The sequence below is a fragment of the Chaetodon auriga genome, chromosome 7 (assembly GCF_051107435.1).
Source record: "Chaetodon auriga isolate fChaAug3 chromosome 7, fChaAug3.hap1, whole genome shotgun sequence".
Classification (NCBI taxonomy): domain Eukaryota; kingdom Metazoa; phylum Chordata; class Actinopteri; order Chaetodontiformes; family Chaetodontidae; genus Chaetodon; species Chaetodon auriga.
The window spans coordinates 2,236,286-2,258,472 of NC_135080.1; the positions used below are offsets into that span (position 1 = coordinate 2,236,286).

The 22,187-nt window shown below is 47.2% G+C and overlaps 1 protein-coding gene across 4 annotated transcripts in view; it reads right to left on the bottom strand.

The window, feature by feature from the left end:
• mark4b (MAP/microtubule affinity-regulating kinase 4b) overlaps window positions 1–22,187 on the bottom strand; it is a 42,193-nt gene extending 20,006 nt beyond the window's left edge. For 3 of the 4 annotated variants that reach the window (XM_076734570.1, XM_076734569.1, XM_076734571.1), the window contains exons 1-3: window positions 21,114–22,187; window positions 7,875–8,072; window positions 6,799–6,852 (exon numbers count right to left, since the gene is read on the bottom strand). In XM_076734570.1, the coding sequence (XP_076590685.1) occupies window positions 6,799–6,852; window positions 7,875–8,072; window positions 21,114–21,161 (300 nt within the window). In that variant the 5' untranslated portion in view covers window positions 21,162–22,187. The remainder of the gene's footprint in view (window positions 1–6,798; window positions 6,853–7,874; window positions 8,073–21,113) is intronic. The other variant, XM_076734572.1, reaches the window with a different exon arrangement.

Below are 22,187 nucleotides of genomic sequence, written 5' to 3' on the forward strand. Positions count from 1 at the left end.
TAATTAAAGTAATGTATTTGTCTGTGAACCCCATTTTAAAAGATTACAGAGGGAAGCGCCAGGGCCAGATGCATCACAGCGGAACATGCTGATGGGCGGTTATGAGATGTTTCTAACACGGCTGGAATTACAGTAAATTGAGCCATAATTTCCCCACGGAAATGAGAAAATATGAAGTGAAATATATGAAACATGCTGTAAAAGTTTGTGACTTTGCCAAGTAACTGCACACAGGTCTGGTTTAAGGGTCCACATAGAGCCTCTGTGAAGATGGACAAATGCAACCATAAATCCATAATTAGATGTTTTGGTTTGTTTATTAGTGACAAAGTGAGACATTCTGACCCTGGAGGGGAAGTGTGTGTGTGTGTGTGTGTGTGTGTGTGTGTGTGTGTGTGTGTGTGTGTGTGTGTGTGTGTACAGAGTGCATGACAAAAAAATAAAGCAGGGTTTGTCAGCAGGAAACCGTAACAGAAATAGAAAATGAAGCAAATGAACGATGCACAGGAGAGGAGGCGCACAGGAGAGGAGGCGCACAGGAGAGGAGGCGCCGGGGTCAGACTGTGCTTCCATACGTCCTGTTCACATCCACACTGAGCTGAGTTAATCACATTTCAGACCTGACAGCGGCTGAGTGTGACCAGCAGAAGATGGCAGAGGAAGCTCAAACGAGAACATGTGTTTTCACTTTCACGATGACATAACTGCACATCTGCCCGAGGCGCTGCATGTATGAGATCTGAAAACCTGCACACAGGCAGAGACAGATTCCTGGTATCCAGTGGACCCCAAGGAAAAAGACCAGTTCAGCTCGCCTACGCAAACACACACACACTCCCTCACTGATGGATTCGGCCGTGCTGTACAGCCAAACGTAAGGTTTGTGCCAAGGTCAGACACTGAAAGACGTTCACATACGGGTGCATGTGAAGAACTCCTAACACTGTAACGTCATGTACAAAGGCAGACGTGCTCAGCTGCAGCGACCCCATCTGTTATCTTTGAAACTGTCAGCTTTTCTACTCCGTGCTCTTAAAACAGGAAGCTGCGCCTTCAAACGCACACACACCCAAGTCCACTGGGGGTGTGTGTAATTGAATTAAGTGCATGGTGCATCAGCTGTTCATCTGAGCTTTAGGAAGAATTATCAGCTTAGCCTCTCCTCCCTCTCCTGTACACCCATTCACCTCTCCCTTCCTCTCACTCTCTCCTCTCCTCATTCACCTCTTCCTCTCAAACCTCAGCAGCTGGCCAGGAAATCGTTGAGTCACTGGTATTGATCGACGATCCAATCAACCCTCAGCTGCTGCAATGTGTTGCTGTGGATCTGATCTGCCTTTTGGTGCATTTGGTGATTTTTCCCATCACATGTTCAGTGAGCCAACAGAATAACTTCACTCATGCCGACCCAGGTATTCCCTGGTGCTGAGAGGGGGGTTGTGGGAAGTCATGGAACACCAAGCTCATGGAAGGAGCCGCATACGTGGACACACACAGCTGCTGCCGTGTGGGAAATGTGTTGATTTTTGTGTTAAATGAATGTGGCCTGAAAGGTCTACAGCAGCCCAGAGTGGACAAACCGAGCACTGGCTCTTCAGAGGCCTTCTGTGTTTTCGGCCCTCGGGCAGGTTGGGGTGAGGTGAGGTGTATTCAGCCGGTTTCAATCTGCAGCTTTACAGCTAGATGCCACTAAATCCTGCACACTGGTCCTTTAATCAAATTCAGTGTTTAAACTGTCAGGTTTATGAAACGCGTTCAAACTTTTCTTCCTCTTCGTCTGAATCGACCGCCGAGTCAGAGCTCTCACGGCGTTTTCTAAGGATTTACACAAAGGGACTTAATGACCGACTCTCCAGCGCTTTTCCCCTTTTCTCTTTGTCGCGTTGAGAGTGGTGCTGTGTGGGTTTGATTCATCTGTCTGGCCTGCCAGTCTGTTGACCTTTGACCTATTCAGCTACGCCATGTGTCCGTGTTTTTCCTCTTCTTCTGACACAAGTACGCTCACACAAACACACAAGGAGAGAGAGCGAGCGCGAAAACAACTGTGAAGTAACAAGGAAACGAGGAATCGCTCACGCTTGTCCCGCTGATGTATTTAAATATCCAGCCCAGACACATCTCTACTCTACGCAGCTCAAAACACACAATGTGCAGCACACGTCCTGTTACCACGAGATCAGAGCGATCCAGAGAAAAAGGGAAGAGAGTGAAAGACAAAGAGGGACAGACTGAGAGGGACGAAGGAACACACAGAACTCTCTCTCTACTCCCACATCAGAGTAGTGCTGTGAATAACCCTCTGTGTGTGTGTGTGTGTGTGTGTGTGTGTGTGTGTGTGTGTGTGTAAACTCTGAATGAGACACAGTCCATTACTGACTGCGGCTGAGAAGAAGCATTTTATGCTGCTTAAGTCAGCATCTGGCAACTGCTACAAACACCAAGAGAAGCATTGAAGTACACTAACAGAGTACTACAGGGGACTGTAAACAAGTACATTGTTTCTAGTACACTTAAGTGAAGTGCAGCTTACGAGTTTTTAGGAAGACGACACAAGGAGATATTATTAGAGTCGTTATTAACAGAGCACCAGTCAGACCTCAAAGAGACACGGAAACAGAGCAGAGCTAACGTGCACTTCAGAGGTTTACTGTGGAAATACCACATGGAGACCAGGAAGACTCAGACTGGGCAGTTTGGACTGTCGCATTAACATTCTGTTTTTATTTATGTTTACTTGGCGTCCCAGCTTTTTGGAATCAGGGCTGCAGGTCTGGGTTAGATGTGGGTTTCAAGGATACTACAGCGAAGGCGATGTTGGTGGAAACGCAGCTTTCTTCTGCTCTTCTATCCACACTGCTTTGAAGACGAGCTCGTGGGAAATTCATTCTGTCCACCCTCTTGCTCCTTTACTGTCTAATTATTCCCTTTACACTCTGGCACAATAACAAACAATGCACACAGGAGCAACAGTATGATTATGCACAGACACCCACAGAGGGACAATACGCTGCATACAATGGCAATGCAGATAATGGCATTACACGTGCACACAAAGGCAGAGCAGAGAGCGTGTCGGGCGGCCAGTTTATCCGCCTGTTATCGAACACGTAGGCCTGCGCACACACACACACACACGCGCGCGCACGCACGCGCACGCACACACACACACACACACACACACAGTGTCTGTTCTCTGCAGTTCTGCTCTGTATCTTGTCTTTCTCAGGGTCTCTGCTCCAGTGCCAAAGCCCCTATAACACCCCCACCTCACCACGACTCGGCCGCCCCTTTTGTTTGCCTGTCTGGAATTCAGCTCCTGGCTGAGGGGGCCTGGGCGGGGGACAAAACAGACTTCACAGTGTCGCACGGTGCCCAAACACTGTCCTGCATGCACACATATACACTTAACTTTTGTGCACATACACAAATTTGGATGTTTGCCTGCAAAATTCTCCTGCTCTCAAAGTAACAACGGGTTTCCGATGGCGCCTGCGTAGTCTGGCAGATTATCGAACAGCACACACCGCAGGGAGGAGTGCATAAGAAAAGACTTGGTCCTGTATGTTGCTATTATGAAGTTTGAAGATATCAAACTGGACAGAATACAAAACAGAATATTTTTAGTCCAGCGTTACCAAAAAAATCAGCTGAGAATCAGTGGATGACAAACACGTTCCCCCGTCTGTCCTGCTGCCTTCAGGAACTCTGCTCACAAACACCACAGAAAATGGATTAATTTACTCTCTTCTAAGACAATCAACACCCACAGTAAACAAGAATAAACTGTTTACAAAGGGTGGAGAGCGGCTCAGCACTGGCAGAGGTTTGCACTCTTCATAGAGATGCGTGTTGGATTCCAGTGAAACCAGTGATGGCTCTCTTCGTACTGGCCCAGCATGCACCTGCATGAATCGTGTGGCTCATTTGCTGTTGTATGTCAACAACAGGTTACCTGGTTAGATAAAGGTTATACACAAGAACACCTGCTTATGCCTGGTTTATACTCAATTCAAAGGCCAGAGACATCTAACAACCTACTGCACTGCTTCACTCTGCACTGTCAGATCACATGTCCCCTGTTCTGGTCATACTGGCACAGTGTCACTTTGGCAGAAATGTCCAAAAGACTAAACCCTCACAGTTCCTACGTTCCTCAAATAGTTTTAGGGGACTTAAAATAGTGCAGCAGACAGTCGAGAGTACAGCTGTGATTACAGTAGACCTACTACTGCGACGCCTGGGGGAAAGGAGAGAGAGGAGGCACTTAGAGCTACAGTCAAGAGAGTGAAACAAAGAGCTCACGAAGAGCTAATAAAAGTGAGAAGATGACAGAATATAGACTGAGGCATAACAGGATAGAGAGAGGAAGAAGGAGAGGAAGCAGCGAGGTTCTGTGAGGAGATTTAGAGAGCTGACAGTGTGTGCACCTCCTTCAACCAACTGTGAATACTACAGCTTCTGAATATTAATGGTGTGAAGATTAAAATGCAAATGATGCTCATTTCCATCAGGTACACTGAAGCAAATAAATCAATCTCCCATGAAAGACAAAAGTCTGATTAATGTTGGACAAATACACCTCAGCATCAGCTAACGCCGGACGTTTTTCACGTCTTCAACAGTCCAAAAATCCAGAGAGGGTGAGCAGTTTAAAGCCACCGAAATGATATATAATGAAATTAAACCCAAGTTTTTAGATGCAGAGAAAACAAAGGCTGCAAAGACAGAAAGACAGGCAGTGAGAGAGGCTATATGACAGAGACAGACAGAGAGACAGAAAGACAGAAAGACAGTGTCACCTGGCAGCATGCATAGAGTCCTACACCAACTACAATAATGCTGACAGGACAGGATGCAACTGGCAGGCCCAGCTCTGCGCTATGCAGCAGCAGACCACTACCATGCTGCAGAACACACACACACACACACACACACACACACACACACACACACACACACGTTAAATCCAAGGTCTTAGCTTAACGATCTGAAGAGCAGATTCGTGGTGTAATGAGGTAAGCATATCATGGCTGGAGCAGATAAAAACAGTGAATCTCACGACCTCTGCTCAGTACTCCCACAGCGGAACAACCACACACACAGCGTACACACAAACGGCTTCGCCTCAGTCAAACAAGGAGCCAGTAGTTTATCAGGTGGTGATAACACTGACACAAAGTTAGCTGTCCTGTGTCCCGTGACGTGATGATGGTCCTTCATAACACATCCAGAGTCATTTTCTAAGATGCATCAGCCAACAGTAGTCTGAAAACTGACATGCAGCCTTTTAGCAATGAATGCTTTCATTCTTTGTCATTTGCAATGTTGCATGGCAGCAGTTCATATCTTTTCTTGACAAGAGTGCACACTGGGTTGAAATGCAATAACAGGAGGACTGCAGTTGCCTACAAGCCGCTGGGTATGATCTGATTATTTTCTTTCATATGCTTTCCCTTCCTCTTCCTCCCGTGTTTATATTCTCACCAGAGCTACAAACAACTCAAAGGCTGTGATTTGCACCGGTCCATCTGTGTCGTCCTGCTTTGAATGAGCTAAGTAACGTCACGTTCATGCTGCTCTCTGATGTTATTTGCAGTTGAAACAGAACGTCAGGGAATCAAAACAGAGCGGAGCCGTTCAGAAGAGGCCGGGCTGCACCACAGCAGATCTGTTAGCACTCTTCAAGGTGTGTCCACTGCACAGACACAGCCATGGTTAACCACGGACGCTAACATCTGAGCAGCGGAGTGATGAATCTGCCGTCTTGGCCAGTATCTAGGCCAGGTGAATCAACTATTGCACAGAGCCAGACACCATCAATAACTCAACTCTGTGTTATCAATAGAGTCAAAACCCAGACTGTTAGCTAACCAGCTGAGCACTCATCAATAGGGTGTGTGCGTATGTGTGTGCGCGATACGGTATCGACGCGCATGACGTGAGAGTGTTACAGTCAAGGTGATGATAAAGAAGACTTATAATCACACAAAGCCAGAGTTTGGTCAGCTGAGCCACCGCTGAACAAAGAGCCACTTGTACAAACTGTGAGAACCGAGTTTTATCACACAGACTATACGCAAGGTTAAAACTACCTCTGAATGACGAAGAGCGAAGACGACGGCCATCTAGTGCGGAAGAAAGTGTGAGAAACAGGCCATGATTTGCAGCTCCTGAGTCAGAGGTGAATACTCACTAACAGTGCCGGAGGCAACGCTTCTCACTCAATTTTATTTCATTAGCTGACTCTCAATTAACACACACGCACACACACAAATAGCCGCAGCAGACTAAGTTCAGACAGGAGAGAGCTTAATCTCATTAAGGCTCTGAACATAACACATGTGGTGAATACATGACGGTAGATATCACAACACCAGCACACAGTGACGTAGATAACACCGAGTCTTAACCTGGTTAATTCCAGAGGACTCAGTGGACAAATGATGAAACGTCTGTATGAAACTATACTGAGTGAACAAAAGTTTAAATCACTCGTAAAGCTGGACGGATAAGCCCCTTATCCAACAAAAACGGCTTCACAGCATCCAGTGTGCACAACCAGCTCATTTAACAAATCACCCCTGAACTCGTGCAGAGCTTTTCCAGCTGTTCACCTGCAGCCAGTAGCAGTTTCACATAGCAAAAGGTCAAAGTTCAGGGTCTGCTGCATACACGGGTCATCTCAGAGTGACAAACTTAAGAAAACCTCAAATAAGAGGACAAACAGGGTCAGCTGCAGAAGTTAAGTAGATAAGGAAGCAGAGGTGAGACAGATCACATGCACACAGTAACACTCACCTTCTGCAGGCTGGTTGGGTTGAGCTGTGTCTTATCAATGATCTTTATTGCAACCTGAGAGGAAAAAGAAACAGTCAGAGAAGCCATGTTTACTCCACACTGAAGGCAGAATCTCAGGTAGCATCTTTTCATGGCATATCGTACTGTATTGTATTATAATGCAGCTAATTACCTCATTATCAATTAATCTGCAGATTATTTTCTCGATTAATTCATGTGATGCACTCAAACATCTTGTTTTGTCCAACCAAAGTAAATCAGATTTACCCTAAATTAAGACAGCAGCAAATCCTCACAGTTAAGAAGTTAGAAACATAAAAAGTTTGGTATTTTAGCTTGAAAACTGACTTCAAACAATTCATCTATCAAAACAGTTGATCAAGTTTTTAAATCAATTCACCGACTCAGAAACTCTCAAACTGTATAAAGCTGCCGTTGTCTCGACTGGTGCAGACTGAACAAACTGAGCATTAAAATAAAACATTTCCCGTTACTTAAAGCTCAGAGAAAGCATGAAAATAAACCCACCAACAGCTCATAATATACAGTGTTTTAGAGTAAGGATTACAGCAAATATCCACCAAACAAACCAACAAGGCTTCATAAGAGGCTTAACAACACGAGGTGACCCGGTCAAAGACTGCGTCAAACTACCACCGTAAACCGTCTCTGTATGAACGTCTTCTGCTTTATACGAGCGCAGCACAACAGCCCTCACATGATCGAGCCAGCGGCAGACACACAGAGTTTCTCCTGAGCCTCGTCAAGGTATCAACTCAGCTAATGTAGGTCAGGGTTTTACAAGAAGAAAGACTACAGTGTGCCTGAACACACAGATATACACCCACGCAGCAGAAACACGTGCCTGCCTCTCTTTAAAGGGTCTGAGGCCTCGACTTTGGCCGGCTGTAAAGGCTGACAGAAGATGCTCTGACCTCGATGAAACAGCCCTTTAAAAGTCCATCTGTGGGCTGAGTCACAGCTCCGCTCCGGCTCCCAAACAGCCATGTTTACCCAGGAGTGGGGCAGAACTCCCAGTGCTGCACATCGTCTCTCACCGCGTTCTTTACACTCACCTCTTTGCCGGTCAGTATGTGCCGCGCCAGTTTGACCTTAGCAAAGTTGCCCTTGCCGATGGTTTTGAGCAGCCGGTAGTTTCCGATGTGCGGCTGCTCGTCTGAACACAAGGCGATGGAGTTACGACATCGGGCGCCAAGCGAGCGGCTCGACCAGCCGGTACCCTTCTCTGAGCGGCTGGCCGACAGGGAGGTATGCTGTGGAGACAGAGAGAGAGACACCAGAAGGACTAAGTATTCAGTCTTCATAAAACAGAGCGTGCATTCATGTCAGGAGCTATTAACAAAGAGTCGTGTCCTGTCAGAGCTGCTAACCAACACCTTGTGACCTTGACTCGGGTTCCAGCGTCATGTGAATGCAGCCTGGTACCAGACAACCAAAGGCGGACAGCGAGAGTGACCAGGCCACCTATGAATCTCACCTGACCCGACATAGTTTGCATTCCTCACATTCAGCCTGTCGCTCTGCTGACACGTGGGACAACTCGGGTTTTAAAACTTCTGCGGCTTCAGCTGAGCTTGAACAGTTTGTCTGTGAACTCCTCGCTGCTCAGAGAGGCCATCAGGAGGCCAAAGCAGCAGGACGACGGTGACAAACGAGGAAAGCTTAAGCTCAGAGGACGTAGCTGTCAGAGAAGAACAGGATGTGGATGCATGTAGAGGCATATTTCTCACAAAGGCACATTTGCACTAGCGGCCAGAAAGACATATGTCCTTAAATATGTGCTTGCTTTTGTCCCCCAGCTTTCACTTTTCCAAAAACGTCTCAGACGCTCAGCCTGACCCGACCTGAACCCTGTAAGACCTCAGACCTCACAGCATAAACATCGAACTCTAATCCCACACAGAAACAAGCCAGGGTGAACTTTTCATGTGGAGCAGAGACGACATGAGGAACAGGGAAATGAGAAAGAGCAGGAAGCATCGCAGGCGCAGAGTCAGATTACAGGCGAACAAGGGGTTGTTGAAGGTACCTGGACTCAGTTCATCTCCTCAGGTTCATTTAGGGACATTACTGTGTAACATGAGATGGATTAGATTAAAGAAGCTGGAACAACAAGAGTATGACAATGTGTGTTTGAGTGCAGCTCAGGATCTTTAGCATCTCATACCATCTGTATGAGCTCGACTTACACAAACACCGTCCATACGTCCTCATCGTTTAAACTAGGCCAAACAGTAACGAGTCTGTCATCTGTCGTCCACTGTGTGAGAGACGATCCGTTAACCTGACGTACATTTGAGAAACCAACTCATTAGTCATAATCCTCAAAGTCCATTTCCACCTCGAAACAGCTGCGATAAAGCATGAATCTCACCCAAAACGCTCGCTGTGAATCAAAGGGTTAAGCTAAACTTCCACTGAGCAGAGTGAGCCATCAGCTCGGCGTCACAGTGCTTTTACCTACAAAGAGAAGACGAGGAAAGAGTCCATTTCATATACGATGAGCAGTCGACGTCTGCAGCCTCACGGTGTGACACAAACACTCGAGTCACTGATGAGTTACAGGAAAACGTTTTGGCTTTTTGCACGCTGCAGCCGACAGTATGGGAACTGATTAGAGACTGTAAAGTGAATCAAACAACCAAAATCTGCTTCATCTTTTCATCAATCATCTTTATCTTTTTCATCTCTCAAAGCAACAAAACTGAAAGCGAAATACAAACACTGGAGCAGCATTCAAGGACTTAAAATGAGCGTTTCAGAGACTAAAGAGGCTCGTTGTTTCACAGCCACCCTGCAGAAAATGTTCCTTTTCCAATTTATTCCCACCACCTTCATTTTCACCTCCTCTTCACCCCTCCCCCATGTGTTCACCCCTTCCCCTCTCTCTCCTGGCTCATCCCATCCCCCAGATAAATCAATTTTCACCCCTTCCCTCTATTCTCCTCTCCCTGCCTGGACCCACCCTCTTCTTTTGTCTCGAGCTGCTATCTTCATTTACAGCGACCTCACATCATTTGGAGCTCCATGCCACCCCCCCATCTCCCCTCCCCCGTCCCGCACACTCCTTTCAAGGAGCGCAGTCCATCGATTCTCCGTCTCATTCTGATTATCGTGCAGTTTCATTCAGGAGGAGGCCTCTGTGTGTGTGTGTGTGTGTGTGTGTGTGTGTGTGTGTGTGTGTGTGTGTCCGTGTGTGTGTGTGTGTGTGTGTGTCCGTGTGTGTGTGTGTCCGTGTGTGTGTGGCTGGAAGAGTTGTGATGGGGTCTCTGCCGGCATACTGGGACAGGCAGAGGTGTTTGGGTGGGAGCTGGGGGGGATGAAAGCCTCCACCAGGTACATGTCAAGTGACATCTGATATAGATAAAGGATGGATGTGTGTGTGTGTGTGTGTGTGTGTGGGGGGGGGGGGGGGGGGGGGGGTAGGCTCTTACTATGTGATCTGCACATTCAGCAAACAAGCTGCACCTTGTCCTCATAAACTGAAGGAAATCCAGTTCCTGGACTCTTTGAGTCAGCATCTTATAATCCTGAAAATCCCGATCATTGACATCATCGTGAATGTCATTATTACGATTTGAAAAACAAATTTCACTGCAGTCCAGAGGCAGTTCAGTCCTCCGCATTCCTGCACGGCTGACAGGAACGACAGCTTGACGTCATTTCAGCAACAATGCTGCTAACAGGAGCGTGACTGTCGGACGGCTTTGACGTGAATCAACCTGTCGACAGCAGCAGCATTGTCATGGTTACATCACATCTTTAAACACGAGCGTACGCGTCGACGCCGGCTGAAAGACGACACGCTGTGAACTCAGAGATTCTCCAACCTGTTAAAAAACCTCCAGTGAGGTGTGGACTCAGATGCTTGTTCACTTGGCACACCGAGCTGAAGCTACTGCAGTCTAAGACATCAGTCCTGAAATAAATGCTACTTGTAATCTGACTTGTAATGAAATGTTTCTTGACAGGGTTCGAGAGAAACGTTAACGAGCTCAGCAAGCTAGTGAGGAAGGCCTCGTCAGTGATTGGAGGAGCTGGACTCTGTGGAGGCGGTGACGGAGAGGAGGATTCTGTCCGCGTTGGTTATATGTGACATATACAGATATGCGAAACATCCTGAGGCAGATCAGAGACAGATCCACAAATCATTCATCCTCCTCAGTGCAGAAGAGTAAATGTGATGTGTTGGCATGCACGTTAGCATGTTAGCACATTAGCACGTCAGATGGTCCAGACATGCTGCTCTACAATACAGCAGCTATCTCCTCCGTGCTGCTCTGTGTGGGCGTGCAGCTGGACAAAAATGCATATGAATGAATGAATGAATGGAAACTCTCCCAGTTCTTTGACTGAATGTGAGTCTGCTCATCTTTTGTACCTAAAACATATAATTTCAGAAATCCACCATAATCCACATTTAACAAAAACAACTGCTGTGTCTCTACCAAGCATGAATTCATCATGTCACCTTTCTATGATTGGGCACATGAATAAATGTAAAATGCAAACGTCTTTCTTGGTCTTTCCGGTTTTAAATGAAGCTGGAGGAGCGGCGAAGGGAGGGGAGACAACAGCGACGTCAAGACTCGCAGCGTGACAAACACAAACATGTCTCCAGACAATGGACCACGCCCTGAGGGGGGTGTCCCGCTGCCGCAGCCTGGATGGACGCAGCTCTGAATCTGAGCCAGTGGGTTAGTATTGAGTAAAAACAGGATGTATGACATTGCTCCCCAGCAGGGGAATGGCCTAAACTTGAATGATCCTTACACACACACACACACACACACACACACACACACACAGTCCAATTTCCTCTTCCTCTCTGCAGCTGCTGTGGCTCTCGGCCTTGTGGCCTCAGATTGGTGTGTCCTGACACACACCTCCTCCATCACATGCCACAGCAGACACAATGTCTCCACAACACAACAGAAGAAGACAAAGAGATAACGCTGCTGAAAATAAATAAAAAAAAGAGGCATTGTCCTGGCGGCTCAGTTGGCTAAATTACGTAACGTGTTGCTTTGATGTCATGAGTCGTCCATACGGTTTCTTCCAGTCTGTGGTAATGCACTGTGCTCCGTCTTCTTAAACCAAAACAAGAAGGACAGAAGACAGACAGTTCTGGCTTCATTCTGACTGCGTCTCTACACCTTCTGCACATAGCAGCCAATGATTACACCTTTTTAAAAGTCAAAGCCGCTGGCTCCCTTTGGATAGCATGCTGCTGGCATCGTGGTGGACGGGCAGTCTGAGATGCCTCTCATGCAACCACAGTGTCCAAAGCTGAAGTCTGACTGGGCTCCCGGTCTCACGGCAGCCAGAAGGTCAGAAAAAGACGTACAGACGTCTTGAACAGAGGCGATAACAGATCGTTCTTTTCTATCTCTGCTAACACGTCGATAACTCAGCATCTCTCTTCTCACACCTCATCCATCCATCAGGGGTATGTGTCAAGAGCAGCAGGAAGTTGCATGAGCTTAACCTGCGTCACTTCCTGTCCTGGGGACTGAGATGTCACAGCGATGACAGCAGACGTGTCACATGTGCACCGCAACACTGGGCACGCATTTCCTGGCAGGCCCGAGAGGGAAGAGGAAGCTGCCAGAAAAACATGTCAGCGACCATGACAGACGGGCTGTCAGAGTCTGGAGCCGAGGCTCCACCAGCTGCTCCAGTCTTGCTTCGCTCGACGCCGAAGCAATCTGGATTTTTCACAGAGCATTTCATTGCATGTAATGGATGTGTTCGAAAAGATGACTGCTAACTGCCTATTAGCCACTGTGCTGGATATTAGTCACAATTAACTTTTCTGATTCCTGTGATAAATTCTGTGAGTTCATAATCAAATTCCACGACTTCGTCTGTGTTTTCTGCACCGTAGACATCACGGGGCCTCGTCTTACGATGAATCCGTAAGCCGTTATGATCCATCATCATTCACAGGAACACATTAAAGTCGTGAGAGTGAAGCTCTGGAGCTCAGAAACACCAACGTCATAAGCAAACCTCACTCCTTTCAGCGCAGATTATAAGCACTATTACAAGCTTCAAGTCTTTGGGGTAGCCCCATTATGACTGCTGACGAGCATTAACAAGAGAGAGTGTGTGACAGAGTGTGTGTGTGTGTGTGTGTGAGAGAGGATTAAAACTGGATAACCAAAAGCACCTTCAGGTCAAAAACATGCTCTAACACTCACAGGCGTGTCCGGGGAGGCGGCCACTCAAAGCACTACTCCATTATCCTAAAGTCTTTCTTTTATACTTTCATTTACTGCATGTTGGATATTAATTACCATTTCTATCTTTATGACTCTGTTAAAGGAAAACATGCTTTCACCAGGCAGCAAATCCTGTGATTAAATAGGCAGTTTGTCCTTCAGTAAGTCAGGCAGGAGCTGTTATAGTGACAAAATAAAGCCATCTTTCATCTTCATCGTCAGCTCTCTGACTGACACTTTAATTGAACTTTGAGTAACGAGACTTTACTTGCCAAATGGGAAATCTATCCACATTTGGGGCTTGGTGGGTGTTCATTTCAGACCCTCGACCATATTCAGTCTGTTGGAGCGTGGAGCACCTCAGAGCGGACTAATATTAAAGCCAACGGGACACAAAGCTGAAGAGGACGACTACCCGTCACTGTGGGTTAAAGGCCTTCCTGCTCCAGTCTGACATTATCTGGTCCCAGTATGTAAAGTGTAACTGGATTCCTCAGCCTGGACAGCGCACGACTGCAAACACACACGTAAACACACACACACAAACGCTTTCTGTTTGCCTCTGGAGATGTGCCACATTACTCAGCATATCAGTCACTGCAGGGCTGAGCGAGGGTCAGATTTATTCTGTTTGGATCGACAGCAGCGGATTAAAGAGCTGAGTCACTCCTCGGCTTCGGCCTCTGCATCGACTGGTTCTTCTCTCCATGATGATCTGTTCCCTGCAGCCGGTGTCACTGCGCGCTCTCACATGCATCTTTAACAGTCTGCACAAATGCAAACAGTCGCGATTCTTCTCTCACACAGCTGTAATCCCATACAGGACGATTACCTTTGTAATAACTGCTAACGTGACGTGGAAATGTGCAGCCAGACGATCGGACAGGTTGTGCACAAGCCCACAGTTTAGAGCTTATTTTCTCTCACTTCGGTGAGTGAACCCAGTGCAGCAGGTCAAGTGAAGTTTGGCTATCGTGCTGGGTTGGTTAAAAGCTGTACAATCGTGCAGCCGTTTGTGCTCTTTGCCCTGTCAGACGTCTTTTTAGCAACGCTGCTGATGAGTCACTGTGATTATTGGTAGGAGTGGCAGCCAAACTACAAAAATAAAGTTGTTTAAAACCATAATTTCCTCTCAAAGAGGCTCATACATCATTTCTAAATATTACTGAAACAAGACAGCTAGCAGCCTCTGACACATGACGCTGCTGTCTGATTGATTTTTGACTTCGATTTTTGGATTTTTACTCTCAATTTCTAACGTTCTCCCATCTCACAGTCTTTGCTTCTGGCCAGTCTGCCACTTCAGTCCGAGGTCTGCACAACCTCTCACAATAATCATTTTTCTGCCTCATGACCGAAGCAATTTGCCAGAAAAGTCAAGCTTTGGGGGGTGTCGACAAGCTTTTTTTTTTAGTGAAAACAAAGGCCTGATCTGTGAAGTAATATGTCCTGAATGAAATTTAATGTTTGCTTTGGCTTCATAGATGAGGATTAGTGCAAATCCACTGACCAACTGGCTGAAATAAGGAATTTCCATGTTGGATTCAGGAGTTTTTAGTTCAGTATCTGAAAATGTGCCTTTATTTCTTTGGTTTGAAACAAAAATGTTGAGAGGAACTGTTGACCAAGCTGTTTGTGCTGATGATATTCGTTCTGATTACAGACTGTCTGCTGCAGGAAACTGCTAAGACTGTTTGGGGAAGTCGTGACAAAGCAGTCAGCAGCACCTACGACGTACCGCGTCTCTGCCGTTAGCCACTGAATGAAGCAGAAACGTCCAAGAAGTCTGTTCAACCCTGAAGGAAAACCCAAATAGAAAGAGCCAGTACTGTGACAATGACCACATCAGAGGCTGTTTGTGTGCTGACCACAATGACAGGGCTCAGATATTACGACACACACACACACACACACACACACACACACACACACAGATCACATGACACTGTCTTTACCTCACACAGCTGAGAGTAAACAACATGAAACATGGAGCAAAAGGTACAAAACAACCCTGATAAACACATGGAAGCATCAAATGGTTCATCACTGCTGTTTATGTGAAACCAGTGGAAAAAAATAAACATCTTTCATTCAACCAACAGAACAACGACTGTTTTTCTTTATCTTACAAAATTTCTATCCGACTGCCACTTCACACACACACAGAGTTTCAAAGAAAGGCAGGACTGACAAGATACTGACATTCACGCCGACCAAACGGGAGGAGCAGATGACGTCTGCAGGCGTTGAACAGCAGCAGCTCGGCAAGCCGACACCTGAGAGGCCGACAAACGGCGAACAACAGACCGACTGTCCTTTACGCTCGTCTGCCGCTTTGATTTTGTAATGTTGTGTATCTGTGGGATAATGTTCACCTGCAGCGTGTGTGTGTGTGTGTGTGTGTGTGTGTGTGTGTGTGTGTGTGTGTGTGTGTGTGTGTGTGTGGCAGGTAACAGGGGCTCTGTGGACACTGTCATTCTTCACACGGTAGCCTGATCTCCAGAAAACCTGCAGCCAGCCACCTGCTCGGCAGCGGCTGCTGACTAACCTCTTCACTACAGTTAGATAATAACTGGCAGGAAAACACACGCTGACGATATCAAATATTTAGATTTGGCGTGTATCTGATGCTGTGTTCCTTCCTTCTGAACCTTTCTGATTTTCATTTTCACACTTGGCTGCTTGGGTTACAGAAATGTTCGAAACCGGATTGCAAAAGTACTTCCAGGAAAGTCTGCGTCATCTTCAATTCCACATATTCACGGCTCAGTCTGAGTGCACCACCGTTGATTTTACATCGTCAATATTCCCATCATACATAATGTATGTTAAAGAGTAAGTACTGTTTCATAAATGCCTTTTAATGTCTGTTACTCATTCCTAACTGATGCAACAATACACATTTAACATGTGCATATTTCACTCTGCTGAACAGTACTGTTTTTACATTTCCAGCAGTAGTAATTCATATTATTTGGGGTAGACTCAGATCTAGGTATGATGAGTGAAAGCATGCACAGGTGAAGAGAGGAGAGCCATGATTGAAAGTGCAAAGCCAGAACACAACAGAGAGGGAAGGTAAGACCCTGCTTGAGCAAAGAATCCTAATCTGAGCAGGGAAAGTAAATACTGAAATTTCTCTTAAAAAAACCTGCCAGAGCCGTGCTCTTGAGCAAGCCGTTTACAGGAAGGTCTGTGAAATCTCTTAAGCTCTTTTCCCAGCGCTGGCCTGCTTTACGTTCACACTTTCATTCCTTCACAGCTGAATCTGCTCACTGTCACCACAGTTTGCCACTGCTGCCCGCTAAGAGGAGTCACCGGAGCCGCCGAGAGCACAGAAACTTGCTTGTGGGCACCTCGGTAGTAGCCGTTAAGGCTAAACAGATGGTAACTCAATCACCTCTCCAGAGATTAAGCCAGAAACGCCCGTAAAACTGACCTACTTCTCCGACCTTTGGGCTTCTGCTGCAACGTAACTCTAAACACATTTCAGCTGGGTTAAGCTGGCAAAGTGTAAAAACAGCTCACGTCATTGTGGCCAATATGTCATTTAATATCAACCCTCCTAATTTTATACCGATCATGGGCACCTCGGTGGATCACAGGTGGAGCGTGGCCCCATGTTTGCGAGGCCGTTGGCTGCATGCCCCCCCCCCCCCCAACGCTCTGTCAGAAATAAAGGCTGCACAAAAAAGAAAAATCACATGTGGTTCAGTCGGCCTCAGTGAACCAGATGATCGGCAGCCCGGAGCTGTTTACGTATGTGGTGTGTTTAGGGGTGAAGCGAACGCCAGCGGGGGTATCAGAGGTGGGAGCCAGCTTTTGGGTAACAAGTCAGGGCAGCGAGCTCGTGAATCTTCGGCTTGCGTTGGGAGGAGAAAAGCCCTGCCCTGCGGTGGCACACGGAAAGACATGCTGACTTTATTTTGTGAGAACACACAGCTGTACAAGTGCACACAAGCACTCACCCACACCTACTGTAAGACTTCCTTTTCTCTCACACACAGATAAAACCTCATGACCAGCCCCGAGCAAAACACTTTGTCCATTCCCACAGTACAGCAACCTACATTCAAACCTGCTGACTGCACTCGTAAGGACCATCACTGACTGCATGTTAAAGCTTCATCATCATGTTCTGAATGCAAACGCTCGCAGGCCTTGAACACCTGGACCACGATGGCTTCAGGAACATGATTTTGAGCGTGTGACACCAGTAAGCCTGCAAGCTAGCTCAGGCTAGTTAACGTTAGCTTGGCTGTATACCGGCTACATGGCTGACCCAAACACACCTGCAATGCTGCGTACTGATTCTCCTGGTTTTCTCTGGTTCAGACTTTGATCTAACAGGACGAGCCGGCCTGCTGGTTGATCTGGTCTAGCTAGCCTGGCTGCGCCGGTGCTGCCGCTGGTAGTGACTTTTGAAACGTTGGTGGGTTTTTATTGCGTCTTTTATCAATGAGTCAGCCATCGACTGATGAGGACGCTGAGCCCTTTAAAGCTCCCAAACAAAGGCTCAGTAACATCTGTGGCATATGGCACAAGATGCATGACCTGAATAATCTGACGCTTGCTAATTCCATTCATACATTGGCCCCATCTGACTGGTTTAGATTCACTCATTCATCGTTTCTTCAAAAGAGGAGTTTTTCTCTATCGGGTTCTTGTTTATGTGTTAAATCTATTTTTGAAGTTTATGTTCAATTTGTGTCCTTTGCCATCAAGGAAGGGATTAGTTCCTGCTCACTTTCTCACCTGTAGCCTCAGGAGAAGGTTCATGAGACTCTGAATCAGCTCCTCTGACATCATTCAAGCTTCTGCACAATCAGAAACACACCTGGAAAATACCTCTGATGACTCTGAGCTGGCTGCTGATGATATGAGTAATGTAGAGGAGATGGGGACAAATATGGAGGTAGACTTGCATTTTTGATATATACATAAAAGATCAGAGCAGAGCAGATGAGACATTGATGTGATCCAGAAATGTGAGAGCAGAGCTGCTTAACTGTATCTCAAGATGTGCACAGAAACCTGCAAACGTGCTAAACAAATCGGCGTTTAGAGCTGCGAGTGGACTGAGATTTGTAAAGGTGTAGACGGATCTGCTTGTCTGAGACGAGAGGAGGAAGACAGAAGAGAGACCACAGAGCGAACGGAGGGCGCGAACATGCAAACTGTGGACTGTGGCGTGAAGCTTTGGCTGTCGTGTCACGAGCGCTATGACTGAACTACAACTGAGCTTGGAAGACGACGACAAAGCCACAGGAGGACAAATATTAGGAGATGAATGGTGTAACAGTGTGTTTGGGATACTCTCCAAACACCTCATTCACTTTTACATGCAAAATACACTGGATTTTGTTTTATTGTGTCTTTCTTCAGACATCAGACCAAAATGTTTTCAATTTGAGGAAAAAACAGTGAATTCTCAAATACAAGTTTTGGAAACTGTTCTGATATTTGGCTCTAAAATTAGCTTTAAAGTTAGCATGACGAGGCAGCTATATCAGCATCCAGTGAAGACATCGCTTGTTTCTTGTCACAGACGTCCACGATTAGCTCTTAAGCTAAGTGGAGGAGTGATGTACGTCCTCAGTCCTGTTTGAAGCTGGAGAGCAGCGTGTCTTTAATCAAAATGGTTCAAATCAGACGTGAGCCTTTTAATTACATTATCGCTTCCACTGATAACGTGCACCATCGTGAAAACCAAACAGCTTCAAACTCTTGAGGCGAACTCTCAGAAAGCAGAACAGTTCAGAGCTCATAACAGAATAAATCACACTGCTGGTGCCAGTGTTGATTTGGGGGGGGGGGGCCTGGATGACCCCCTGTGGTTGCCTTGGTGAGGTTGCTAACAAGAGTGGCTTGTGACTGAGCGAGCTCAGCCATCGCTCTGCCGTCCAGCTCGCAGCCACATCGTTTATTCCCTCCACAGCTTTCAGAGAAGATGCCTCCTCTATACCAGCGTGGTCACGACATGGTTTCAAAGCTATGAACCAGAACACAGGTGAACCAGAACACAGGTGAACCTAAACATGGTGACGTTAGTGACGACGGCAGATCAGATGATTATTCCTGCAGGTGTTTACATGATTGATAAAGAGATTATTCAGTTATATGTAACAGCAGCACTCAACCACAGGCAAACCTTTGCCAAAAACTGAACTGCATTAAGTGTTTAAAAGGCACAATCACTGATTTAGTGTCCAGCAGAAGCTGTTTTATCACTCCCGCACACAATAAAGAGGAAAAGAGCCACCAGAGGCGCCCACTGCTATGTGGGCTCTACCACTAAACAACATGTGGCCAAAAACAGCCTGCTCATAATGTCAGCAGAAAATATTAAGGGAGCAGGGTGCACAATGATGCACTGCAGAGCAGACAAATCAAACACTGGCTCTGGAGAGCGTTTTTATGTCACCTGAAGGCTACCGTAGTTCCTCCTACACGCTCAGAGAGAGAGGAGTGAAGGGAGGGGTGATCAGACGACTGCAATCTGCAACCTCACCACAAGATGCCGCTAAGTCCTACACACTGGTCCTTCATGTAACTGTAAAGAGAGTCTCCTGTCGTCATGACTGAGCACTTTAGTTTGGACCATTATTGTGATGAAAGGCTCAATCTGAATGCAGCGTCACCTTCTGGGTGTGGCCTGACACAAACTGTCTAAAGCATCCACAACGGGCTCATATATGAAGACTGAGATTCCTGCTGGATTGTACCACTTCTGAAAGTCTCTCTGCATCCAAAAGGGCCACGATAAACACCAAACTAGAACAAACCGAGAGTCAGAAGGTCAACGTCACACAGCAGATCAGTGAGGGAGGGTGGCAGCATCTCAAGCAGCCTGGACTCTGCTGAGGAACCTCATCTTTAATGTTATATATTTTCTCATGGCGGACGTTACAGCCGGCAGCCGGGGCTGGAAACTAGATCTCATTCAGGTCAATATTTTGGTAAGATTGTTCCACCCGACACTGTGGTGAAAAATCAATGTGAAAACCCAAGAAACCAGATAACTGTGAAGCTGTTAATCAGCACGACTGCCGGCTGCCATTTATGTCACACCGGACACTTGCACAATATCTAAACATCAGTCATGCAGGGATTGGAGTAGTGACGACACACCCTTCAAAAACACAGGCTGCTGGGTGGGTGGAAGCTAGGTGCCCTTGAGATGAAGGTGGGGATCCTCAGTACAGCTGCACGACTGATGTCAGTGTTTGCTCGTGGGATTTTATGGACAGTCTCACCTCCTCACATGATTCTTGCCAACAAAATCTTTACAATCTAACTGTGAAATGCATCAAAAAGCCATTCCACTCAAAGTCCTGCCTGCCCAAACCCAGAGGCTGCCACAGGAAAACATGAGCAGAGCAACCCAGGCTAGCCTGACACAGCACATTTAGCAATATTGTGGTGGCCGCAGAGCTGCCTTTCACATAGTTTCATTAAAGGGGAAACTGGACAGACCAGACAGGGTGGAGGGGGACAGAGAAGGTGAGGAGCTGCGAGGAGGGTGACGGAGGAGGGAAAGAAGGAGGGATGGAGAGGAGGGAGAGGTGCAGGGCAGGGTGGGTGCGGAAAGGGCTGGGTGGCCTTGCATCAGATGCATTAATTATTGATCAGCTGGGGGAAGACAAACATGCGCACTGGAGACACTGGTGGGTGAAGGGGGTGGAGGTGAAAGTCTACTGAGATTTTTATTTCTGGACAACTCATTGATTGATTAAACCTGTGTGTAATCAATGTAACACACACACTCCAAGACACACAAACCTCGCCCACACCTCATCTCTCGGCCCATGTTCTCCATCCTGACCAGCCTGTGTGTCCAATTGCAAGCCGTCCCAAATGAGCTTGGGGGGTGGGGGGGTGGGGAGATTATCGCGTCTGTGTCGCTTCGCTTGATTGCAGCTGCTCTTTGCACATGGCAGACTAATCTCAGGCCTGACGCTCGAGTGGGTTATTATCATTTTCTTCAAAAGCACAATAAAACCTAATGGTAACCTACCACTGCTGCTGGAGGTGACGAGCAGACACCCTGTGTTTTAATGGTCTACTTACATGGTCCGGGTTCCGCTCGTTCCCAGGCAGTGCCGTGCGTAAAGACATCTTCGTCCCTGAGTGCGTTTCGCCGTCCAGGAGAAAAGAAAGCAGTGGGCGGTGGGTTTGTGTTCACGCTGGGTTAAAAAACACCCCAGATTAGCCTGTTTGTCAGTCACACCAGGCTCTGAGCATCGGGAGAAAAACAGCCTCACTTTCATACAATCCTCATTGTCACAGTCCGTGAAGGCAGCACAGATCACCAAGTCATTGATGCAGCTTAAATTGATAGGAACAAAACAAACTGGTCGGCTACATCCCCCTCATGTCTGTGCGGTGGGTCTGGTACCAAAACAGCCTCAACTGAAGATAAAAAAAAAAAACAGCCCAGACTGGACCCCCCACCCCCCACCCCCACTCAGCTTTTCACTTTCCCCCGATCCGTCTCAGACGCTTTCGTACCATTTCGGTGGACACCGGCCGGCCGCTGATGAAACAGTCCTGCTGGTCAGCGCTTCACTTTCAGCTGCATCGTCTTCTGACGAGGAATTAAAGAAAAACACCGAAACAACTAATGCGGGCTAAAAAACACAGCCGAGGTCTCCGGGCGTCCCTGCGACCACCGCGGGTTGACTCCAGAAAAAACAGGGAGTTTCTGTTTTCCTGTCCGGGAGCTAATGAGATTTTCTGGGTGACAAACGTCAGATCGGTGGCTCCCCCGGAGAAAGAGCCGCGGAAGCAGAAGCAGGAACCGCCTCAGACGACATCACAGGAGAGGTACGGAGCCTCGGGACGTGAATCAATGGCAAACTGCGGCTGAATTAAAGAAAGCGGCGGATGTGCAGCCTCTCAGTCCGTCTCGGTTCCTTCCTCTCAGTCAAGTCCGCCCTGAGCGTCTCTCATTCGGCTTGGTTCCAAGTGTTTCTGCGGTGGGTAAAAAGTCGGCGGCGTCGGATGAGCAGCAGCGGCGGAACGCGAGAACATGTGTCCCGTATGTCGGAGACGTAACATTTAATTTTTCTGTGAATAAGACGAGAGAAAACGGGAACCCCCTCCTCCTCCTGCCGAACAACACGGTGACAAGAGACGGAGGGA